We start from the raw sequence: 26,002 nt of genomic DNA, 5'->3' as shown, positions 1-26,002 counted from the left end.
CTGGCTGGCCTCCTCTTAGTAAGGGCACTACTCCATTTAAATTTTGGTATACCACACTTAATTCCGTATACCCCAATTTGGCCAAACTTAAAAATAACTTGCGGCGCAGTTCGTTAAGAATTGTGATTTTATTAATTAAAAAAAACGAAAAATAAATTTTGCACCTGGACCGCCGTCAGAGCACCTTGACATTCACATTAGTTGTCTCCCAGTACGCAAAACGGAAACCAGGTGCGTATTGGCCGATGTGGGACAAACACTGGTAAGCTAGGTATATTATTCCCTTTTGGCTTGCCAAACAAACCCCAATCAGCAACGCCCAAATCTACTCTTCTACCGAGATCTTTATTTCGTCCAAACTTCATCAACGCTACTAACTAATGAGATTTCGTCGTGAATCAACATAATAATGGAAAATCAATACATTCAAGCAGGTGATCCTTAATCATCATCTTCTCCTCAAGCCATAATTAATCTATAGTTAATTTTTACTCATGATAATTGTCCAATTTAAGAGTTTATTTACCAATTTAGGGTTCATAATTTTTTTGTAGGAGACTAAGAAAAAGAAATTCTGGAACGTTTTTGGAACTTGCTGTATTTGTGGGGCGAAGTTGATTGGAAGTCACAGTTACCAATCTCATATGATCAAATGTCACAAGACAAGGGTAGGGTAAATTCTTTAATCGAAAAAGAAGAACACAAAACCCCACCTCAAACTTATGATATACTCCCTATGTTTCTGAAATACCGTCCTCTATTCATTTTTCGTCGGTTTTAAAATTGTGTCCAGCTTCTGTTTATAGTCATACTTTTTCAATGAACTCTCTAATATATCCTTGAATTTTTTATATTCATAAATCCATTTTTAACGTGATCCAATCTAAAATATTAAAGAAATTAGTATAATTGAGGAAACAAATATATCCTTCATTCCTTTTAAAAAAATATACATTTAACTCTAAAAATTAGATTCCTTATAAAATTTATACTTCTTAAATTCAAAATCTTTTAAATTTCGTATTTATAATTCTCACACCAATTTTGGATAGTCTTTATTGCTACCATTTTTATTTTTATTAAAATAAAATACCTAAGTAACTAAGGATAGTCAAGTAAAATAGTATGGTCTTCTTAATATTTTGAGAAAGTCAAAGCGGACTGTCTTTGTGAAACAGAGGGAGTACTAATTTGTATTCTATCACATAACCCTAATTGACAAATTGACAAATGTTAGGGCAAGAATTCAGGAAATGATGGGCAATTAGGCATGGCGTAAATGGTAAGAAACCCAATATTATTACTTCTCCATTTTTTGCCCATCTGCCATATGAAAATAAACCATGAACTATTTCCGAAAAATGATATCAGCTAAGGTTCTTCCATCTTCCAATTGCTTTCCCTGCTGGTCTGGAGAAATACCTCCATTGTGTCCTGAAATCTCAGCTTAACAATTTGTCAAAACTTTCCACATCGAGTGCAATAGTCTGTCTCTCTTATTAGTCTTAGCCAAGTTCCCTGAGACGCAACATAAACTGAAAAATCATTCCTTCTGGCCAGGGGGAATTCCTTCATTGTCTTCACAGGATCAATAGTGTCTGAATTCTCGGTTTCAACGATAATTGTTTTCCCAGTACGGGCCTTGTCAAAAATCAGCATACAGCCACAGAAGAAGAACAAGGTGAAGGAAGGGTTGTTTCCTTCTAGATGTTGTGGTCTGCAGGATTACAACCATCTTCGAGTTGTTTTCCAGCAAAAATAAACCCTCTGAGGAGGGAATTCCTTGTCCTGGATTATCAAAGATCTTTAACAGTTAAGGTTTTAACGAAGAGTGTCCAACAGTGTCGGACTCTTAACCTCAAGGAGTGACAATCTTACCAGGCAGGTTATTAACAAAGATCTGTATACCACCATGAGGCCATAGGAGTAGATTTTCTGAATGTCGTCATCGGCATGAGCTTCAAGCTCTTTATTAGCCTCTGTTGATCTGGATGAATTCTATCATGTGTGAATTTACTGATATACCTGCATAATCGTTACAAATATGTTTTATACTTCAACTTGAGTATGTGTACACACTCTACTTTCTTCTGAATCTAACCCAATTCCGTATCTTTTTTCAGGACTAAATTGACAAATTGAGCTAGTTGCAGTGAAGATTGGAGTAGGGAATGATGTTGCACATGAAGATCGAAGTAGGGAATAATCTTTCTTTTTAAGGAAAAACTTTTACTAGTATCCAAGCATGGTTTTAAATTTTCATTGTTAAGTTTTTAATTAGGAAATATAACTTCTAATGGGGGAAGTTTTTCTTGATTACCTTCATCCACATCGAGAAAACAATTTGAACAATCTTGATTTGCTGAGAGAACTGTGAAATAATTTCCAAAGAGACAATTTAAATGGGAGTTGTTGATCAACCTCTTCATCCTCTTTATTTGACAAGAGATGCCATTTGTGCCCTATTTATTCATCCCCGAAGTCGAGATTGACCCCTAAAATAAGAGAGAGAGAGAGAGAGAGAGAGAGAGAGAGAGAGAGAGATCAACCTTTCAATACTGGTCTGTAAGGGACTTATTCTATGCCTTTTTCCATGGTTTCCTTTCTCTCTTAAAATCTTCAGCATCTTAGAGATATCTTCGGCATCCAAGGGATTTTGTGTCCGCATGGGTTTTTCCCTAAGAGGTGAAGGTTTTTTCAAGCAACTTTCTTCTTCCTGAAAAACAAAGAAACTCCCAGTTAATCTATTTTTATAAAACAATGCATAAATACTTTAAAATAGAACTGCTCAAACATAACAATAGCAGACACTCGTTTCCTACTTAAATGTATCTAAAAAGGACTGAAAAGTAAGAAAATTGGAGAAAGAAAATGTTAACATGTTACAATGACAAGTGGAATGCAGGTCGGCGAATTCGTAATTCCTACTTTCGCAAAACAATGACACGCTGAACCAAAATAACATATCATCAAACAGCAATAGAACAAACACACTTTCCTTTTTCAATCATTAGTTAATCATTCTTGACATCTTTTCTCTCAAAGTTACATTAACCAAAAGCAAAATTAATAGAACAGGGGAATGTTAAATTGTAGAAACCACTTATAAAAGAACAAAAACAATGGGAAGCAAACAAATATGTAAAATTTGGAACTTCAGAAGATGAGTCTACATCTGGATAAGAGTACCCAAATTCCTCGGTCAAAATAAAGTACAAAATTCTTAGCATCATTAACTCATCTCACTGGTGTAGAGATACTTACGTTGCGTCATCAGATTCTTGTTTCTTATCGACCTTCTCTTCCTTCTTCTGCTCTGCCACCACCACCAGATGCAGAAACAGCCATTGGAGCACTACTTCCCAAGGGCACTGAGGTAAACATTTTCCTTCCAGACGCAAGAAGTTCAGTTACGTCCTTATCTGAGTAAGGAGCAATTCAATTCTTGAGTCATTGCAACCAGCTCCAACTTCATGGAAGAAAATAATACTTAATGAGGTTGGAGTTGGTTTGGTTGCAGAAAGAATTCCTAAATGTTAAACTGTAGTCAGTCATATCAACGGAGGCCCCAGATGATTAAAGGGATGGTTCTAAGCTTCTAATGAGATCAACATAATCAAGATTCAGTATTACCGGGAACCATTGACAAGAAACACAGATTGTTATTTAGATCAGTCTCTTCATATTGTACCTATCGATTACCCACAGATACAACTTTTTAAACAGGTCATGTTACAAAGGAGAGCAGGGGGGAAGAACAAAAGAACAACGATGAAAACAGGATGCCTGTGGCACATAACATAACCAATAACTGGTATTTTATAGGCTCAAAGTTGCAAGTATGTCTTCCAAAAACAGGAAGAGTCGTATGAATTTCTAGATGATCCAAATATTTCCGATAATAATCGAAGGCAGTTTATACTACTAAACTGGATTCAAAGTTCCTATCTGTTTGCATATTGAGTCAGCTGTTTGGGAAAGCTATTCTATACCATTTGGATGAAAATGAAAGATTCTCACATATTCACTGAAGCTGTAAATGAAATGGTACATGCATATCATATGAATAAATCATTTCTGGGTGAAGCCAACTAAAAAGCTTATCGCTCTAACTTTAAGCTTCACACATACATAGTTGGGTATGGTCATAAGATAAATTGTAAAAAGCTGCAAGTGGTAAGCCTGCTAGACAATAAAAAGGAGGTAAAAGAGCAGTAAATTAACCTCAATATTGATGGGCTGTTACTAAAATCACTTGTTACTACCCACTTCTTCAGGTTCTAATACTCCCATGTTTTAATATTTGGTTGTCGATAGTTCAACCACCTCTACCCATAGCTTTTCCGAGGTTGATTTATCCTACAACACCATATGAACCAAACTATGAAATGTAAGACATGTGTTTCACAGTTCTGCCCATCTTTTCTAGTACTGTACCATGTAAGACAGGAGTAATAATACCCTTTGAAATGTGAGGTTTACTCGCAACAAATATTATGGGTACTTCATCAGCTTCTTCATTTGGATACCTACGATGTTCCAAACGTGTTAACATCTTAACATCTGTATCAAACTTAAGAATTACGAAACCAGTGCAAGCATGACATCATGGTTGTTAATCATCAAGTAAAAGATTGAAATTGGGAAATTCAATATTCAATCTCATTCAAAACCATACATAGCACCCAGTATTGTTGTATTATAAAAGATTGAAATTGGGAAATTTATTGCATACCTTCATCAGCCAAAATGAATCAAGGTAGTAAACTTTGTTGAACATAGGTTGAATTGAGTAATTGGACCCTGATTTGATTTTGAGTAACTTTGGAGAACCGATTTGAGTTTGGTCTCGATTCAATTCTCTGTAGATCAAAGTAATTACGCAGCGTATGTATCATGAAAAAGATAAATCAAGAATTTTTCTTTGGATTTGCGACATAGTAGATACAACTTGAAATCTATAACCGATATTGGGATAGATATAACATACCTGAAGTAAATTTCTTATGATAATAGAAAGATCAAGGGGAAGTAACCATGTCTGCATAGATTTAGCAAACATGAAATTGAGGCGATTCCTTTCATGCACAGCTTGAGAAATTGCGATGAAAGGATTTCCTGAGAGCAAGATGAAGTAACCATGTCTGCATAATTTAGCGTTGTTGCTGGTTTAGATGATAATGGCGGTGTTGCTGGAGATGATGATAGTGGTGAGGCTGATGGTATTGCTGGTGGTGATGGTAACCATGGGTGGTGATGGAACTGAAGAGAAAAAGAAAAAGCTGTGTTTTGGGAAAGAAGATCGGGGGGCATTTTCATCAAGTAACCAAGAAAAGCCACATGGAAATTTTGTCTATGACAGGAATCTTTTGTGGAAAATTCCTGTCATCCAAGGGTCTAACTTTGAGGAGAGGGGAGATCCAACTGCTGATCTTAGTTAAGTTGTTGACTTTTGATTAGTCTTGCTCTTAGATAATAAAGCTGAAAGGAAAATAGCAATATCCGAAGGGATACCAAGACTAAAAACGACAAAAAAAACTCGGTAAAGAATAACTGGAAAACAACTCTGAAACTCACGTCATAATCCCAAGATGAACTGTCCTTTCTATCTGTACCATCAGTTGGCACGCTAAACTCCAGCTGGCAGAGGTCTCGGGCTGTCCCCATGCTCATCACTACAGTGGACGATGCAGAGCATTAAGTTATTACTGTGTAGCCATGGATTTCTGTAATTAGGAAGAGAGGAAGAACCAAACCAAAATGAAAATAAAAAGTAAAGAACCTTGTACAAGGAGATACCTACACAGATACCTGCAGACTTTATGGCCCTGTAAATGACACTTTCTCATTAGATCATTCCAGACTGGCAGGGAAGTAAAGACATGTGCCTGGAGTGTAAAGTTAGAAGACAAGAAACCACCACAGCTGAATCCCTATTTTCGCCAACATTTCTTTATTCTATAAGCTCCATCACATTGAACGCCATTTTCTGGAGCATATGATGAGCGGTTCTCCTTGTGGGACCTGAAAGTTGCCATCTCTAAAATTTTAACACAAATGAGACAAGAAACAAGTTTAACTAAAACACGATTTAACTTGAGAAGATATATATGGACAGCACATGCTAATTTCAAAAATAAAAAAATATAATAAGAAGATCTAATAAACTAAAATGAACTATTGCAACAGACAATGATCACATGTGATATAAAATTGTTCTCCATCACATGTAATATGAACCTATGCAATACAACGGAAAGACCAAGTACATGATATTGGATTAAAATTATACAGACCATAAATACCTACCCTCCAAGAAAGATGGAACAAACTTCATCTAAACCAAGGAAAAATAAGCCTGTCCATCAAGCACAAAAATGAGTAGTTAATTACAATAGACTGAATACAACCAGAAATACAGTGTCGGATAGAAAAAAAATCTTTCAACAGCAAGTCACAAACTGCACCACAAGCAGTTTGCATGGTAGTATAAAAATTCGTACTTGCATAAGAACTTCCTCCCCAACTTCCTTGATTACTTTCATCGACGTTGATATGATCTATTCAATCTTGATATGCTAAGAACTGTTTGTGTCTTCGGGACATTTAAAACGAAAGTTGTTCAACCTCTCTCTATTTGGCTGTGAGATATACTATCAGTCTATCACACTTTATCGAACAGTTATTTATCCAACAAACAATTGCTTTCAATCTCTTTTACTCTTTCTTCATGGCTTGCCAGAGGAAGCCATCATCCCCAAAGGCGAGACTGACCCCTTAAAATAAGAAAGATGAGCTCTCTATTAATGCAAGAATAAGCATATCATAAGAAATAATAAGTTGATAACGAAAAAATACACCAAGTACTCAAGAATAACAAAACTTGAGTCTAGAATCTGGACTCATCAATGAGAATAACAAATCAAACATTGGGGTATCCTGTGCACAAGCTTGATCTAATGATCACCCAAAAACCTTCTCTGTGAATCTGGATTCATTGATGATCTACGATTCACAAATTCACAAACAAGGTTATTTGGGTTTCAAGTTATTTCAGAATCTGTCTTCAGAGGGATGTGAGGATAAGAAGTTGTCTCTGGTTTCATCAATTCATTTTCCATTGACCATTTTCCAGCATATTTGCAATCCGATACATTCGTGAGAAACCTACAAAAAACACATGAACTCAAAGTTACTAAATGAAAAACTATTCATTTTCATAAATTTCATGGTGTGGTACTGAATGAAATTTGTTACCTGCATAACTTTTCCCTTACATTCATCAACATTTGAAGAATAATCTCAGCTGACTTGTGAACAATCATTCATTTCCAAAAGTTTGTTCCTTTGGAACAATTCGCATAATTCTCTCAACCCCTACTTTATCATCCTCGTTGAAGTCATTAAAGTTGTGCTGGACCTCTACAGTCAGAAAAGAGAGATCTCCATCAGAAATGGAACAACAAGAGACTGGTGAATCAATTGAATTACAAACACAGAATAGAAAAATGGTAAAGAGAGGGAAAGGGGGGATTCCAATCAAGCAAACAATATGGGGAGATTGTGATCTATGAGAAGGAAGCAAAGTATGAGGCGTGGACTAGATTCAAGAAAGATCAAAATTTTAGTAGAAGGAAATTTATACAACAAAATGGAACCTTACCCAAACATCAACAGTCAGTTTATATAATTGCTTGTTGATTTTAAAATGAATCAACATAAAAATCAGGCCTTTCTCAAAATTAAAATTAAAAGATGAATCAACTTAAAAGTCAAAACCTGACTGCAACTCAGTTGATTTCTCCAGAGAAAGATGATGAATTAGCACAAAATCAATCAATAATGTAGTTTGATTATCCAGAAAAGATGATGGATTAACATAGATATGCTGTTAATTTCTCAAAAACAGAGGATGTATCAACATAAAAATCAGGCCTTTTCTATTGTACAATTGATCTTAAAATTAGAAGATGAATCAACTTAAAAAATTAAAAGCTTAACAAACCTTAGGATTCAGGCTAAAAACCTTAACTGCTTCGATTTGATAATGACCCAGAAAACCTTTTCTATGAATCTGGATTGATAGATGGTTCACAGAAAAGATTTTCTGGGTTTCAAAGTTATTCCGGCATATCTCTCTTCCCTTCCTCCAGAAGGTTGAAGAAAGAGAAAAAAAAGGAAGAAAGTAGTTTCTCTCTCTTGGCTCTGTTTGCAAATCTAACTAGTCCAAACTCAAAAACACATCCAGACCGTCCGTACATTTGTAGTAGGCTTTAAAGTCCCGAGTCCTACTGTGACGAGGTCACCCCGTGACAGCTTCCATAAGGATGCACCTAACAACTGTTGGATATCGTATCATAGATATGTGCACATCTCGAGGCAGTTTTCAGAAAATAAAATTATTTTTGTTATTTTTATTATCTTATAAATCCCTAAAGCTTATATTATTTATTCTAAAATCCCTCCAGCAAATTAGAGAATTTATTTTGGCTGGCGATACCGAGATCCTTATTTATGTATAGGTTATTTTGGCTGGCATTTAGGTAACGGGAGCTTGGATAATAATTAATGAAGAAGAAGAAGAAACTGGTCGTACACACACCTTCATCACAAGTATATTGCCCAGATTCGGCGATTCAGCAATGGAGGCTCCAAGTAAATGTAGACATTCTTCAAATCATGTACCGGAGGAATTTCAACGGTACCGTACGGGGCAACTACAAATTGTATAGTTGTATTATGGAACTTAATTAGTCACTTGCCGAGCATTTTTACTTGACATTGTCAGAAATGGTTTGCGGGGAGATTTAACGTCGCAGTATTTGAAAACGAGCTGAAATGGTACACAACAGAACATGAACAAGGCAATCCAAACTACACGGTAGAGGACAAGTTCGTTGTCATAGGATGCAATATAGTAGTTTAGTTCTATGCAGCGATCAATAACCATAAAAGTGGAGTACCCACAAATCACAAAGGTCTTGGTATTAGCACCTGCAACATAATCTCAGTCTTTAGCACCTGCAACATTCACTCTTTTGTACAAGACATTAGAAAAAACAAACAATCACATACGGAAAGTGTATTATTCATTTCAAGAGAGGAATTAACTTAAACAAAAAATCTGTACTTCAATCTCAGAAAACTTCAAAAATCTTATTCCCAACGATCTAAATATATATGTCCAATAAAAAGAAAATACTCTAAAACCAATAATGCTCATAACTTCGGCCCACAAAACTTCTAGCTAAGTTTGTTTCCTCCCTGCCAAAGATAAAAAAAAAATATAAGTTAGTAACTAAAAAACTAAAACAATCCAATCTTGACTTAAGTTGAGTTATTTACCTATATAAAGTTAAAATCATCCGAATTTTGATCAAAATCCATAATATTATCACGCGGGAGGTGATAGTCTTCAGACTCGCACTCACTGCTAAGGCTATACAAAAGATGTTGCAGACAGATACATATGTAGGTGTTAATACACTAAAACTCAACGTGTAAATAAAATATGGTATATATACATTAGAAACATACTTGGGAACAAAGTTTTCTTCCAGATGATTATTTGCCTGACTGCTCTGCGTCGCTTATGCGTAAGAAAAGCATAAATGTAAGGCATAATAAGACAAAGTTAACCAAGTCGTTACATAACAAAATGTAAATATACATACTTTTTTTTCCTGGTGTAGGACTTGGTTTTTGAGATGTCATACTTTTCTTAGATTTACCGCATCTACTGCAGGCTTATCGAAGTAACTAGTTAATGGCGACGTATATATATATATATTGAATGATCAATGTAAGACATAACAAGACATACCTAGCAGAAGATTTTGATGTTTTATCTGTAGCTGGACTGGTGGCTTTTTGCTTCTTGTTAACTCGTTTATCAATACACGCCTTCATCCTACCTGTCCTTCCTTTAGTTTTGGCGATAGTGGGATCACGTATCAACTGCTTTTTAGCCATGGATGTATTCTCTAGACATTCTTCGTCTCTTGTTTGCATGGTCTGATCCTTAGACTTAATCGACAAATTTCTCATAGCATCGTCAACTTCTTTCAGTGCTTTATCAAGAATGCACTTTGTCACATTGTATATTTCAGTGGTTGTTGAACCTTTAATCACAATGTTAATAGCTTCTTGACAAAGGTAACTGTATTGAACACTAGTACTATCACGACAGATATTTGTAATTTCTTCACCTTGATCATAAATCACAGAACCAGATTTTGCATCAGACGTCCACCTCTATAGTATATATCGAGGTGGAATACCTTGAACATTCATAACAGAGAAAATCTTTAAGATATGTCTACAAAGGTAGCCCGCAAACTCATATAACTGGCAACTACATTTGACGCCCTTGTCATCAGAATCGTATACAACTTTTCGGTTTTTCTTCTCGTGCCCAAACCACCAAACACGAAAAGTGAATTTTGTCCCATTTTGTTCAACTTGATCATGATTATAGTGAAGTTCTTGAGCTAGTTGTTCTTGGAACTTGCGGAAGACTGACTTTGTGTAAATATTCACGGAAAACTTTAACATGGGTTTTCTATATTTCGTTTCGTAATCTTGATCGTTTTCAGCTTCTCGTCTAGCTAATATTGCCCTGTCAAATTGCCTAATGAACTCACATAGTGGCATATCTCTTTTCATAAAATGATTAAAATACGCATTTATACTTTCGCTTCTCTGAGTTGTATACATATCCGCACAAAATATATCGCGTGTATAAACTGATGCCCACTTTTCTTTTCTTTTGTACAAATCCAGCAACCATTTGTTATCCTCTAATTCATATGTTCTAAGCATCGATGCCCAAGCAGATTCAAACTCCTCAATTGTCTCATTACCATATAAACATTTATTAAAATCAGAAGTAAAATCAGCATGTGCATTAATAATGTGAGATAAATGCTTAGCCGCTAGTTTACATATATGCCACAAACAATAACGATGACGAGTACCTGGAAAAATGTTGCGGATACTGCATGCTATAACCGATTCTTGATCCGTTAGTATAACCTTTTTGGTTGCTTACCATGCATTGCCCTCATCCACGTTTTTCTAACCCAATCGAACGATTCTTTTGTTTCCTTATGAAGTAAGGCACCGCCAAACAAAATAGTTTGGTAATGATGATTGATTCCTACAATAGGAACAAATGGCATGCCGTACCTGTTTGTACAGTAAGTAGGATCGAAACACACAACATCACCAAAGTGAAAATAATCCATTCGTGATTTGGCATCAGCCCAAAAGAAATTTGTCATCTGGCCTTCTGAGTCAACTTGGATATAATAGAAGAACGATGGGTTATCTGCTTGTTGGTGCTCAAAGTAGTCGAGTACAGCTTGTGCATCTCCATTTTTGAGCTCTAATGATCTCTTCACACTTAAATAATTTCTAACATCTTTTGTTGTAAACCCAATATTTTGAACTCCTCCGGATTCGAGACCGAAAAAATTCATCACAAGATTTGTCTTGATTCCTGCCAATCTTATGTTATCAATAATCTTTTCATGATCTTCACTAATGTGTCTTTGAGATATAAGTTTATGCCTCTTCTTCGGAGATACAAGGATATGGTTATGTTCTTCGATGACCACTGTCACAACCCATTTATTCGTCTTTTTCCTTATAATCATGTGTGCCTTACATCCTGTTCTAGTATCAACTTGTTTTATCTTTTGTTCTTCAACGGGCTAGATCTAGGATCATAATTTCCTTCAAGTGAGCAACAATAAGTACGCCCTATTACTTCCTTCTTATCTTTACGTGATAAACTAGTAAAAGCTTTCCGGACGCTAAACCCAATTTTCGCTGCATAACGATTATAAAAGGAATATGCATTATCTTGCGAGTCAAACTCCATACCTACATATAGGCAAACTTTTGCAATCGACTTCGTCTATCTTGTCATCACGATTGTTACGTTCATCCATGGCAGTAGATCTTGACAGTATGACAATTATATTCTTTCTTCAGATGATCTAAATATAGATTAAAAAGATAATTTAAGGGTTAGTCCAGATGTCTGAAACATATGCCAACCATATAGTCATTAATTAGCTGGTGATATTAGATTAGATTATTGATTAACCGATACACTAAAACCTAATAACATAAACAAGGATATTTAATATACATAAAGTAAAGAAATACGATGTCTGTATCGTTAACTTTATATGTGTTCTCCCCTTGGTTAATCCCCTGGAAGTTATCATGATCAAAGTTGATCGAGACTCCTTCCATGAGGGTAAAACAAACGCTGTTGTGGTAGGTTTTCACGAAACAAGTGAAAATAAGTTCATTCACGAGATAAAAACTAGCGATTTATTTGAAGGACTTTAGAATAAATAATATAAGCTTTAGGGATATGCGCATATCTATGATATAATATCCAACCGTTTTTAGGTGCACCCTTACGAAAGGTGTCACCGGAGTGACCTCGTCACAATACCACTCTTAAAGTCTTTTGACATTATTTCCCAACTTAACTCTTAACAGGCCCTACCGTGGGGCCCCAGGAACCAATAAAAAACTAAAAAAAAGCTGCTCCGTCTTCTTCTTCTGTTGTGGATCTGAAAACAATTTCCTTTCCTGTTTCAAGCACACAGAAATCTGAGCATAGAAGCTCGGTTGTTTATAAATACATATTTTCAGCAGAATTCCATTGGTTCCTCTCTTCTCCGATTAACTTATTTTCATTATAAAGTATTTCCATGGACAAGCAATTAGCATCAGGAGCAGTTCCAGCTGAGAGGAGTGAAAGACAGCGCCCGCCGATTCCAAAGGCAGCACCTTGGCTTGTTTTTCCGCACGGAAAAGGTAGGAAATTTCAGAGCTTTTATAATCCATGCGAACCTAATTACAGAAATTGTATTAAGTCTATTCCAGATGCGTGGAAAAGTATATTATCATAAAACTTGTCATCGAGGATGGCTAATTGTTATTGGTAATGTTAAGGATAATGCTGAGTATTCTGTGGCTGATGCTATAAATTTAGATGATTGTTTCCTGTGGAACCCTGTATCATCTGAAACTATACAGTTACCTAATCTCGATCGTCTGTCTTTCAGTACCGAATCAAAAAATTACTTTATGTTCGACTTGGTATTATCCTCACCACCTCTTCCAAGTACTTGTAATAATCCTGGCAATGAAGACAGCTGCACGGTATTCCTCATTTTTAGAGGTATGAATGATGAAGTTAGTCATGATAAGCACATTCTAGTATTTTGTCGACCTGGGGACGAACAATGGAGAACAATGGAATTGAATGACCAGTCTGACCCCGAAGGCGATTTTTCCAAATTCATTGATTCCTTGCTTTGCTTTCAAGGTAAATTATTCGCATTCGGTGATGCTGAGAATTGGGTTATGGAGATCGAAATACAAAATCTATGGCATCATGTTGTATTTGATAAAGAAACCCAATTTCTTAGAAAATTCAAGGTAGAGGTACCTCATTTCCCAATAATAGGAGGAGGTGAGGAGTTGGAGTTCCGTCGTCACATGGAAGATTGGGTTGAATCTGGAAATGATATCTTTAAAATTGTTTTAAATTGCAGCCCAAGAGGTTATAGAAAAGTTGCCTCGACACATATATTCAAGTTGGATTTCTCATCAATGACTTGGGTTTTGTTGAAGTCTTTGGGTGATCATGTTCTCTTTTTGTGCACAAACATGGACGCGTTAGGCTTAACCTCTAGAAAGTGTTATTCAACTTCCAGTGCGTATTGCTCAGCAGCTGATATGGGTCTTGATAGGGGTTGCTTGTTTTATACATTACCCGAAGATCAAACCTTGTATACATTTGAACCAGAAGACAATGCTACCACGGTTATCATGCCGTGTTTGAAGCTTCCAACGCCATGGTTTCTACCTACTTGGGTAATGATGCCCACCACAGTGAACAAGTAAATATAGCATCGGTGCAACCACAACTACTACATTTTGTTTACAATACATTCTTATCCGTTAGCTTTTCTAATTATGTATTTTTTGTGTTGGCAGGCAAGTTGCTGGAAGAAGGAGAAGCATAACAGATCTTCTTGTGAGCCAAGATACGACAGAAACCAGCATAGAGGAGGAGAACATTGGCAAGGTAAATTATAGCAGCAGAGAATTAGAAGCATTAAAACAGTGGGATTTTCTTGATGATTATGACAGTACAGAGGAGATAGCGAGATTTCTCCATCCTGTTGATTACATTCATTTTCGTGTAGCCTGTAAACGAAATTCTATTTTTCTCCCCGGATTGAACCAAATATCGGCTTCTACAAAGACCACAGCAAATACATATTTATCTCCATGGCTGATTTCTATCTTTGAAGATAATGAAGAGACCATCTGCAATATTGTAGACCCGATGCATAACAATGAAAAGTACCTCATGAAACTATCCAATCCTTTGCTTGTTGGTGCTATAATCCGTTTTTCAAAAGATGGGTGGTTTCTCTTGTCTAAAGGGAAAAAAACTGTATTCTGCTACAATCCCTTCACAAGAGCAATGATCTGTCTTCCAGATGTACCTGATTATTATGCACTTGGTGGAATGTCATTCTCGTCGGTACCTACTTCTCGCGATTGTGTGGTGATTGCCATCTCCAATTGGTGGGAAATAGGAGGTGACAATGAGATATCCTTTTTGGTCACTGAACCGGCGAAAAGTGCAACTGGTTGGACTGTTCATAAATTTGATTATGAAGATAGCTCCACTGTGAACAATATTATGGCGTGTATGTACAACTTTATGCCGTGTATTAACAGCCCGGTTTTCTATAAAGGAGCTTTCTACTGCTTAGATTATAATGGAATATTAGGAGTTTTTAATATGAAGGGTGATTCCAGTTGGAAAGTACTGTCAAAGTCCTTGAAACAATTCAGTGGTTTTTATCCTAGTTATCTGGCGGAGTGTGATAAAAAGCTTTTACTAGTGCATTTGGGACAGAGTGGAAAATCGGTTGATATTTATAGATTGGATGATTCGGAGGTCTGGGTTAGACTGAACAGTTTGGGAAAGCATTCATTGTTCATCAGCAATACATCCAGTTTTTCAGCAGTGGCTCCACGTAGTTGCATGGAGAACAATATCTACTTCCCTAGATTAAAAGGCGAAAGAATTTTATACTATTCTCTTGATACATGCAGGTATCATTTTGTAGGGGGTAATCAACATTCTTCGCAAGATTTTCATAATACGAAGGAAAGATCAAACTGCACTTGGGTTGAGCCTAGATGGTCTTAGGCAAGTCCTAATCAAGAGCCTGAACTATGGTGGAACCAGGCTGCCACTTAGCATCTAAAAGCCAGTAGTAGTTGCATCTCGTAACTTCTAGTACAAAAGTGTATACTAGGCTTATGTATTTATGGTGGAACCAGACTGGCTGCACAGGTGCTTTGGGGTAAATTTCTTTGGGTCTCACTGTACTATATTGAACAGGTGCTTAAATTTCTCTTTATGGAAAAAATGTATTTAAATTTTATCTTATGCATTGATATTGTTGTAAATTATACTGGGTTTTGGTGATATTGGTCTAATGGTTTGAATTTGTTTTGCAATGATAATGTGGTCTACATTCTTTAAGTACATGCACTGTGGTCCACTGACTAAGGAGGGGCTGAAGGAAGAGCACTGGCTCTGCTTTGAACATCCCAGTTTGATATGATGTATATTGAGTGTTGGTCTTTGGGTTAGCTTATATTCTGGAGTTCGAACTCATGGCAGACGAACTTCTGATGAGTAACTCTAAGATCCAGGTTAGTTATGGCATTACTTGTTGCCTATGCATTTTGTGATTCCTTGTAGTTTCTACTCCAAGCGGGTGATATGATGCGCCACTTTCTGCCACCTCACTGTAGTTTCTTCATTTAAGTTTCCTCATCTCGAATCTTATTATTCCAAACTGTAAGTTTTCTTTTTTTATTCTTTAGAAGGAATAACAACTGTAAACAGGATAGAGAAGGGATTGACAGTATAAAAAGTATCCATTAATGTACAAAAGTCCACTGCTTTCTGAAAGAGATATCTTCGGAGTTGATTAACTTATCTTATTTGTTCAGTGCTGCTATTGGTTTTTAATATCCCACCTGAATGTTGTTACTCATAAACACATCTCCTTGGTTTAGTTTTCGTTTCCGCCGATGTAGCCATGATTCTGACATTTTCACATCTTTCATAAATATTTCACTGTTACAATTTGTTAATCAGAAATTAACTTATGCTGCTAATCAGGTTCTTGGTGCTCTGCGCATGTCTGTGAAAGTGCATCTGGTATCGAAATAAGAATTGCTTATTGATGGTGGTGGAGATGCATCGTTGCAACATCTTTTCTCGAGGCTAGCAACTTGCTTGTTTTCAGGGTATGACTCCACGCATTATTAACCATTTCATCTTGAATCCTTGGTGTTTGTACGGTTTCTGACGTGCTAAACCGTATCTCCCAGAACTCTTCTGGTACACTCCAATGGCAAATCTGGTAGTTCATGGATAACGTTGACTAAATTTTACTGGACTACGAGATCCGATTGAAGCACAACGTCTTATTGTTTCATAGCATCACTGTTATAAAAAGTATCCATTATAAAGAGCATTTTTTTTTCTTCCTCTTCTCCATCTGTTCTATGTTTGTTTTCTAAGGAACATAATAATGGAATGAGAAACAAGTTATTCAGCGAAAGCATTTATTTGATCAATTTACTTTTGGGCCAAGTTGCCTTTGGGTAGTCTGTTGTGGATTTCTATTACTTTATATATTATTATTCAGTTATAAAGAAATTTGAAACAGTAACAGAATGCCGCATTGCAACATTGCTTTTGCGTGCATACTGCAAAAAAAATGACATTAAAGGTATAAGTAATGAGCTGAGTATGGACCTTTTTAAAAAATAACATGCCAGCTTTGTTCCTCATGAGCTCAAATAAGTTTCATAAGCCTCACCTGGCAATCCTTGATGCATAAATCATACATGGCAATCCTGAATGCACAAAAATCCAATGTTTTCTGGAAGAGATATCTTAGGAGTAGATAAACTAATTTGATTTGAGTGTAATGCAGGTTGCACAGGAGGTGTGGGTTGAGTCATGTTTTGAGTAGCGGAGTTATCGGTGGTGGTGGTGGTCATGGTGGTAAAGGTGGTGATGGATATTCTGATGGCACTTTTGCTGACGTCGGTGTTGCATATGGAAAGGCTGATTTGCCTTGTGAACTTGGTATTGGAAGTGGGAATGCTAGGTTCAATTTATCTACTAGTGGTTGCGGTATTATTGGTAAGCCTATGGAGATGGTTTATTCTCAGAACTCAGGTGACAATCCAAAATATGAATAGATAAGAATGATTTAGATGTAATTTTCTCTGGTCCCTTGGTGTATTTTTACTATAAGGATCTGAAGAAATTTATCATTTTAAGTTTCTTCAAAATTGTGATGCAATTTATCAGGTGAAACGGTCCACCAATTTGCTTTCAGTTAATTCTCAACATTTTCTTCTCCAACAGGCAACAGCTATGGGTTCACTGTTGCATTCATTGTCCAAGTTCGTCTGTTTATGGCACGCCCAGAGCAGACGGCGAACGTTCTGGCAAGAATAACAGAAACCAAGATTATGGGAATGCAAGCTGTTCAAAAGAGGTCTAGGGGGTGGTCCTGGTGGAACTGTTCTCTTGTTTTTGCATACGCTCACACTCAATGATGTTGCCGTTCTTTCCAGTGTTGGGGGACATGTCAGTTGTGATGGTGGTGGGAGTGGAGGTGGTGGAAGGGTTCATTTTTATTAGTCTGACATTTCTGCTGGAGATGAGTATCAGCTGCTAGCAAGTGTACGAAGTATGTACAATTTTAAACGTATGTCTGTTAGCTTTCGTCAACCTGTATTTGATAGTTTTTTAACTTTCTATTTTCCCGCTTGGAGTCTAAAGATTTGTGTTTTTGACAGTGGAGGATCAGGTAGAGATAATGGGCTTGATGGGAAAGTGGGACTGTAACAGGAAAAACTTGGAACCCTGATTTTGGGCATACCTAAATCTTTCTAGGCATACAAAGCAATAGTCCTAACTTGGGTGACCTTATAAGGGGTACCCTATGGGTAGTTCAATTACCTATATGCCCTTAAATCTTTTAAATTACTAATCTATCCCCAACCCTAATACAAAAACCTATAATCAATAAATCTAAAATCAATTTCATTCACCTTCTTCTTCCTCTCCACAGCAGCCAAACCCGTTCATCTTCTCCAAAAAAATGTTCATCGCATCATCGGCGAAATTTGATCGTCAATTCGTGAAAAGTTAATTGACGATTAAACTCATCTATATAATGGGTCGTCGTAAGCAAGTATCTCGTTCTAATCGATCAATTGAACAACCTGTTGAACAAGAAGAAGAAGAAGAAAATTTAGAGAGTGAAGAAGAAACTGAAAATCAACCACAAATCCAACCGGAGGAAGAGATTGAAGAAGAACCAACTCCTGAAATGAGAATAAGAAGGTTAGTTCTACAAACCCACCTCGTATTTGATGTTTTTGGTTTGTATGATTGGTTTAATTCGTCAAAAACATGGTTTGTGCAGCGGTTACAGGGTTGGATTCGGCGTAAAATCAAGTTTAGATTTGCGCCGAACTGTTCTTCAAACTCAACCCTGAAACTGCATATGAACGATTCGGCTTAAAATGCATATCAATTTTGCGCCGAACCTAGTGACATAGAGCCTTGTATTTAGGATCGGATTATTCGATGGCATTAGATTTGCGCCGAATTTGTGTTGTGGAAATTTCATAAAATTTTGCATGTGTATGGGATCGACTTGTATGGTAGTACTAGTTTTGCGCCGAATAAATGTTGTTTCAATTTCATAAGTTTTGCATGTGTATAGGATCGGCTCATATGGTAGTACTAGTTTTGCGCCGAATAAATGTTGTTTCAATTTCATAAGTTTTGCATGTGAATAGGATCGGCTCATATGGTAGTACTAGTTTTGCGCCGAATAAATGTTTGAATTCATAATTTTAGGTTCGGCTTATTCGATAGTATTGGTTGTGAGACGAACAAATGAGATCGGCTTATAAATAGTTTGTGGTATGAGCCGAACCACTCTCTGTGTAAGCTATTGAAAATTCTAAGACATGGTTCGGCTCATATGTGTTATTTCGGGTAAGCCGAGCCTTCTTATTTGTTGACAAGTTTTTGGCATTTGAAATCCATATTTCGTATAGTTTGTATCCCTTTCTTGTTCGAAGTAGTCTTATAACTTTCATACTTGTGTCAGGACCGATGTAGCTAAAAAGAGGAAGAAGATGGAGGTAACACCTTCTACTTCTAAAACTCCCGATCCTCGAGGAGGAGGTAAGAAAAAATTGGGAGCGGGAGGTAGAGGAGGCATTTTAGAAGAAGAAGCTGAACAAGTAAGAGTTGAAAGACAAGAAGAAGGAATAGCTGAAGATGAAAAACTAGAAGTAATAGCTGGAGATGATAATCAAGAAGTTCATCAAGAAACACAACCCCAAGGAAAACCCAAGAAAGAAAAGAAAGGTAAGAAGGTGGCAGAACCCGAGAAAGAGAAGGACGATGCTGATCGACGGATCACTGGTTTACACATTCCTGCTGAAGATGACGTAATTACACCTCGATCAGATGGTTTGCCTCATGGTCTTCCGGAAGATGGAGGAAATGTGTTGATTGGTTATGCCGAATCTTGGGCGAAGAGAATTTATGAGACTCCTGATCACAACCGTGCAGTCCGAGTATTGAGACACCAGAGGGCAGCGACATGGAAACTTTCTGAAGAGGTTCATGAGGTGATTGCTTACGTACAAGCCAGTGCTTTATGGCCTGCTATCAATTATGGACATAAGGAATATGATAGTGTGTCGATCTCTGCCTTTACCGAGCGCTTTTGTCCAGAAATTTACACATTTCAATTACCTTTTGGAGAGATGGCAATCACTCCTGATGAGGCTAGAAAGATTACATGCCTTAAAGCAAGGGGTGGAAATGTGGATTCTGATTTTTATCGCATGAATTGGGATGAGCTCTACAATTTGTTCGAGGAAAGTCTTGGTTGGGATTCAAACAAAACTGAGTTGGAGTTTTGTCGATCCGTTAAAGATGTCAATTCCGTATGCACTCCCAATGGAAGAAATAAGAAGAATAAGAAGATTAAGCCGACTAACTTGAAAAGGGAGTTTGAGAACACAAAGCACAGAGTAATGGATCCCGTCAAAGTGAAGCAAGCCGGAACTGCTTACTTGCTTTATACTCTTGGTAGAGACATCTTTCCCGACACAACCGGAAACAAGGTAAATGCTAATTATCTCCAATTGGTAAAGAATCTTGAAACTTGTAACAAGTATGCTTGGGGAACGGCTACGCTCGCTTACTGATAGACGCATTTATGTGTCTAATATAGCTCATTTGTATATATTGTTAGTGCTCAATTTTGTACTTATTTGGTTATTTTATTTATTTGTAGGTGTTTTTAGAAGAATAAGGATTTGCGGCGAAATTGGCTGAAAATGCGGCGTTTGGACCTCCCCAGAAGTGTACCGGAAGTACCCCAGAAATACCCCGGAGGAACCCCGAAAAGTGCGAAAAATGCCCCGGAGGACACTTGCTATACGTACCCTTGATTTTGGATAAGGGGTAACCTAATTACTAAGGGGTGACATATTTCCAAGCAGCTGCTAAAGGGGGAACAACACAGGATAGGGGGCGTTCCTTCTCAAATTCAAATATTAGAATTTGGCGGGAAAATGCATGCAGCGTCTGGCAGATTTTGGTTCGATTATTGGAGGAGTTTTAATGCGATTAAACACCGGAAATCAGTTGGGATAACCCTGTTAGACCTAAAAAGACCCTATGCAAGTGATTGGGCTGATCGAATTGGGCTGGAATGGCCGGGTGAAGCGATCAAAGTCCAAACAGAATACGTGTTCTCTGTGAAGTTTTCAAATATATTTTTAGAGATTCTGGGAGAGTTTTACGTTGAATTAAAGTGTATCTAGTATTGTTTAAGGATTAGGAGAAGTTTGGAGCGTAAGAAATTGCCAGAAGACGCGTACAAAGCAACAGAAAAGAGATTTCTCTCTCAACTGCACGTGAAGAAAAAAGGGAGATAAACTCGGATTTAATCGAGTTATTTGGACCCTATTGGTATATAAAGGCTGGTGGGAAGTGAGAGAAAGTTTTTATCAAGAGTTTGGGGTCGATCCAGAGCCAGGAGGAGCGAAGAAGAAGGAGTAGCAGCAATGTTCACCTGCTGCTGCTGCTGCCATTAACAAAGCTTCAAGAACACGAAGAACAGACTCTCCAGGACAGTCTTATTTTAAGCAGCTCCAGAACAGTCTTATTTTCAGCAGCTCAACAACAGAAGAGAGGTGTCGCAGTTCGCTGCAGTTTTCTGTTGTCGTTCTTTTCTGGACGTGTTTTGTGAGTCTCAGAACTACTATTTTATAACTTTTGACTCTTTTAATCACACTTTGAGCTTTGAATTATTATGTTGAGTGTGTGATTGATATGAATAGCTAAACCCCATTACTGGGATGATGGAGGAAACCATTCTTTATGCATGAATAATTCTATTTAATTCTTTTATGACTATTTGCACTATTATGAGTTGTTTTATGATTTTTCTTGATTATTTGTGATTTTATCTGATGATGTATGCTTAGTCTAGGAACTCTTGATGCATCATGCTTATGATTTACATCTAATACTTTACAAAATCTATTTTTGGCAAAGAAAAGAGTCGATATTTGTTATCATTATAAGCTATAATTGTCTAGAATTAATAGTTGATTCAGATGAGTATAAGAATTGGTGGAATCCTGAGTCCTAGTATCTCTTGATCCTGTGACAAATAGTGTATATATATTTTTTTTAAATCTATTCAAGTCCGAGCAACGAATCCGTATTTACCGCAAATCGAATTACTACAACACTTACCTGATGGAACAACTTGCCACCGCGTCTAGGTTGACAAGTACAAACATCGGAGGGAACTTCACTTTGCTCCAGGTAACTTTTGGGAGTTCAGAGTATGGTTCGGCTTATAACCATAAAATCGTATAAGCCGAACAGTTCTCTGAGTTTGCAAACTTTATTTTGTTCGGGTTGTAATACTTGATCCATATAAGCCGAACAGTTCTCTCAGCTTGCAAACTTTATTCTTACTTTGATGTTTCCAAGTAAAAATTGTTTATATCACTTCAATTCCTTTGATTTTTGAATGTGGTTCTTTGGATGTAGGTGTGGATATATGACCATTTCCTAATTTTGAACTTGGCCAAAGTATTTGAGAAGGATGTCGATTATGTTGATACAGAGCCAACTGCAGCACGGTACGAGTACGAGGACTCGAAGAAAAGGAACAAAAAACACTTGGTGGCAAGTTTGAGAGAGACGTTAGACCTACTGGGTGTTGATGATGTCACTCTTCAACCATATGAGAAGGAAGATGAAGAAGATGAAGTTGTTGAAGATGAGGATATGCCGGTAGGTATGTATCATGGGCCATTGTGGTTTCCCGGTGGTTATGTTATATACGATCCTCGGCGAGTACTCCGTCAATTAGGATGCGTGCAAAAGGTTCCTTTGTTTGATGAGAAATTCAGGTTGTTACCAAAGAGTGCTACTGGAACTAAAAGCACCACTTCATCTTGGGAACCAAAGTATGATCCTGATCCCACCCTTGAGTTGTGGAATAACTTAGAAGATCACACATTAGATGCGTCCAAGTTAGCACCTTTACTTGATGATCCATGTGAAGAGGATCCGAGCTATATGGATTGGTATAACCAAATTTCTCATCCCTTCATTATCAATAAGAAACGTCAAAAGGTAGCTGATAAGGGGAAGGCGAAGGCAATCAAGATCACCAACAAGTCTACTTCCGAAGATGTAATCAACGCTTTCAAGATAATGATACACTTTATACTATTTTCATATATTAGTTATGGTAAAAATGTCTTCAACCTCACGGTTATAAGTTGTTGACAAATGAAAAAATAGGTTGCCGCGGGTAGGGAGATGTTGAAAAAAATGAAGGCCAAACTTGGTTGCAAAACACCAATGACCGTGGAAGAACAAAAATACCTCTACAAAAGGTGGGATGCAATCATCAACAAAGGAGAAGGACCCGAGGAACCCACACAAAATCCTACCACTAAGAGGTCTCGACAAGTTGGTGAAGGTACAAACCAACATGGTGCTACCGGCCAACCCGGTAATGATGCGTCGGAAGATGAAGACCAAGGTGGAAGAAAAGGTGGTCGTGCAACTAAGAAGAGGGGTCGTGGTTAAATGCCCTTTTATGTTTCCAAGTTCCTTTTAATGTTTTCTTAAGTTTTAAGTACACTTTTATGGTGTTGCAAACACCTTTGGTTTTAGGTGCTGAACTTTGTTTTTAATGGTGTTGGGATTGTGTTATGGACACCTTGAATTTCATGTTTTAACTCTGGTTCGGCGTATCTTGTAATATTAGTTACGCGCCGAATCCTTTGTCCTTCAGGTTCGGCTAAGATCTTCAAACTCGTATAAGCCGAATCTGTAAGAAGTTTCAAAATTTGAAATTCTAGTCGTTACATAAATGGATTCGGCTTATGTTCAAACCTTCTTATGAGCCGAACATTGTCTACTTTTGCACAAAAATCTATGAACGACTCTTTTCTGAAATATATAGCCGTTGTAACCTGTATTATATATAGGCATACATGGTTTTTCATAATCTTCAGAGAATATACTAAAAAAATGGCACCCTCAACTCATGAGTTTACTTTAGAAGAAGATTTGTATCTTTGCACTAATTACGTAGCATACTATCAACGACGAGTGAAGGGATTGATGAGTATGTACTACTTGCTTAGAATTCATGAAGCCTTCAGCACCGAAACGGGTAATTCTCACAACCGGGATAGTGCGGCCTTGTTTTGCCGAATTGGAACTATTAAAGAAACGGTGAAAGACTTTATAGCTTTAGTTCGGATAGTGAGCCTATATCGTCTCAAGAGTGAAACAAACTCTGAGATTGAAGATCGATCTCTAGAGGAATGGCGAAGATGGAAAGGAAAGAATTTCGAATACAAAGATCACTACTACATTCTTAGAAGGTTTCTCATTACCCGTTTAGGATATTAGAAGAATTCGATTAGAAATTTATTGTAACGCTATTATGAATTTGAAAAGTATATTTGGAATGATATAATATTTTTTGTGTTCATGAATCATGAAAGGTTCGGCTTATCCTGTAATTCCAGTTATGCGCCGAATGTTGAAATCCATTGTTCGGCTTTCTTAAAAAATATAATACAAACCGAACCTAGCCGAGTAACTCATGTTTTTTTTTGGTCAGGTTCGGCTTGCAGTGAAATAATATTATAAGCCGAACCTGACAAAAAAACTCTGGTTTTTTTTTTTTCAGGTTCGACTTTCATCAAAATAATACTCTAAGCCGAACCTGACAGAAAAACTCTGGATTTTCATCACTCTGTCGGGTTCGGCTTTCCTTGAACTAAAGTTACAAGCCGAACCATCTCCTGTGTTCATGGTTCCAGTTTCTTGAAAACAACACGTTCCATAACCAAAAAGTAAATCATTCAAGTATTTCGTTTTGATGGGTACATGTAATTGCAATTCTAGTCAAAATATCATCCTCATCATACACGAAAATCAAAAGACACAAAATACGCGGATAAATCCATGAAACATTTTTATGGAGATCCTAAACGAATCTCATCCTCTTCACTGACCTCTTTCTCATCCTCTTCACTGACCTCATTCTCATCATCTTCACTGACCTCTTGCTTATCATCTTCATCCTCATCACTTGAAAACGTAATTACTTGTCCACTTGGAGGCTGCACATTCAAAGATATCCAAAGATCCATTTCCGTCGCATAATTTGCACACCAATCCATCACAAAATTATTTTCAAATCTAGGCCAAAAGGCTGCACTCATCAAGGGTGGTAATGGGCAAGCGGGTCTAAGTTTGAGGCCGATAAAATGACAATTTTGAACAAATCCAAGAACAAGTCTTCTATCCTTTACACCTTCATTGCAAGGTTTTATTGGAGGCGCGTAAGTAAAGATACTACTCGTCCATGAGAAACAATGTACGACGCAATCGAATGTGTCCGCTATTAAAAACCCACAAATGGGCATTGACATCCAATGTTCTTCGGTAATGATAAAATCCCCATGCAAACGACGTTCGAATGCAATGTACTCCGCTGCCACCCCTGCATCTCCTCTTGCACCTGTTCTCATCATTGTCTTATAGAAATCTTTGTTTTTACGTAGGGTTTGTAACATTCGTTGCCGAATATAGTTAACTTCATTTTCAGGGGGGCACGGGATTGTTCTCTTCCTTAAAAGTACCAAGTTGTTCCGCCGTGACGTGATATCCACAATTTCCATCACCTTGCACGTCGTCCATTGCTACAATATGCTCATGAATTATTGGCGATATATCTTCCAAGTAGTTATCGTATATAAAATTGATAGGCCTCAAATACTTACCGGACTTATCTCTTCTAGGTCCTCTCATCCTACCAATTTCATGTACGGTCCTTTTCTCCTTTATCTTAGTTTGTGAAGGATACATCTTAGCCTTCCTCTTGACATCCTCTTTACTATCCTTTGCTTGTGCCGAACAATCATTATTATTCACCTCTTTGTTACTTGTTTCGTCTTTTTGAATACTTGGACGACCTCATTTTTTTGGAACTTTGACTTCTTCCTCCTTCATCAACTTCTCAATTTCCTTTTTTGCCTTTTCAATCCTTGCATCATGGTAGTCAGCGCTGGATGGATCCCTCTTATTACCCAATAGTTCCTTGTTGGCTTGTCTAGTTTGAAAATTATTCATTTTCTTACTCTTCCTACCTTTCGGTTCACTCTTCTCCGGCTCCAAAATATTTTCTTGGGTGAAAGGATACATGACCGGCATCATGTTGTCCCATAGGAATTTCTTTTGACCTCGGCCCATATTCCTATA

At 37.2% G+C, this 26,002-nt stretch overlaps 2 protein-coding genes and 1 long non-coding RNA gene across 21 annotated transcripts; 1 reads left to right on the top strand and 2 right to left on the bottom strand.

Moving 5' to 3' along the window:
- Positions 1 to 1,114: 1,114 nt before the first annotated feature.
- On the bottom strand, positions 1,115 to 8,216 carry LOC113348050. 14 transcript variants are annotated; one of them, XR_003359441.1, is made up of 14 exons: positions 8,006 to 8,216; positions 7,258 to 7,422; positions 6,504 to 7,167; positions 6,310 to 6,358; positions 5,800 to 6,024; positions 5,578 to 5,675; positions 4,991 to 5,481; positions 4,736 to 4,862; positions 4,462 to 4,529; positions 4,225 to 4,359; positions 3,265 to 3,469; positions 2,321 to 2,716; positions 1,879 to 2,025; positions 1,115 to 1,788 (listed from the first exon to the last, which is right to left on the bottom strand). It is a non-coding gene; the product is annotated as an uncharacterized LOC113348050 (long non-coding RNA). The 14 variants fall into 14 exon arrangements; XR_003359445.1 differs by having other exon boundaries at positions 4,991 to 5,427; XR_003359440.1 differs by having other exon boundaries at positions 2,321 to 2,371; positions 2,550 to 2,716; positions 4,991 to 5,675; positions 5,804 to 6,024.
- A 987-nt stretch (positions 8,217 to 9,203) lies between these two features.
- LOC113351393 (protein FAR1-RELATED SEQUENCE 5-like) lies at positions 9,204 to 11,657 on the bottom strand. The gene is made up of 4 exons (XM_026595385.1): positions 11,051 to 11,657; positions 10,281 to 10,934; positions 9,824 to 10,208; positions 9,204 to 9,264 (listed from the first exon to the last, which is right to left on the bottom strand). Exons 1-4 carry the CDS (start codon positions 11,655 to 11,657, stop codon positions 9,204 to 9,206), a joined length of 1,707 nt encoding a protein of 568 aa, XP_026451170.1.
- A 942-nt stretch (positions 11,658 to 12,599) lies between these two features.
- On the top strand, positions 12,600 to 18,432 carry LOC113348049. Of its 6 annotated transcripts, none has more exons than XM_026591745.1 (7): positions 12,600 to 13,931; positions 14,029 to 15,457; positions 15,603 to 15,774; positions 16,250 to 16,377; positions 17,073 to 17,320; positions 17,513 to 17,840; positions 17,950 to 18,432. In XM_026591745.1, the coding sequence occupies exons 1-2, from the start codon at positions 12,910 to 12,912 to the stop codon at positions 15,260 to 15,262; spliced, it is 2,256 nt and encodes a 751-aa protein (XP_026447530.1). In that variant the 5' UTR covers positions 12,600 to 12,909; the 3' UTR covers positions 15,263 to 15,457; positions 15,603 to 15,774; positions 16,250 to 16,377; positions 17,073 to 17,320; positions 17,513 to 17,840; positions 17,950 to 18,432. The 6 variants fall into 6 exon arrangements, with proteins under 6 accessions (XP_026447530.1, XP_026447528.1, XP_026447532.1 ...); XM_026591743.1 differs by having other exon boundaries at positions 17,513 to 17,858; positions 17,950 to 18,138; XM_026591747.1 differs by lacking the exon at positions 17,950 to 18,432 and having other exon boundaries at positions 12,600 to 12,840; positions 13,092 to 13,931; positions 17,513 to 17,948.
- Positions 18,433 to 26,002: the final 7,570 nt, after the last annotated feature.

Source organism: Papaver somniferum, chromosome 2 (assembly GCF_003573695.1).
Source record: "Papaver somniferum cultivar HN1 chromosome 2, ASM357369v1, whole genome shotgun sequence".
Classification (NCBI taxonomy): domain Eukaryota; kingdom Viridiplantae; phylum Streptophyta; class Magnoliopsida; order Ranunculales; family Papaveraceae; genus Papaver; species Papaver somniferum.
This window is presented reverse-complemented; position numbering and strand designations above follow the sequence as displayed.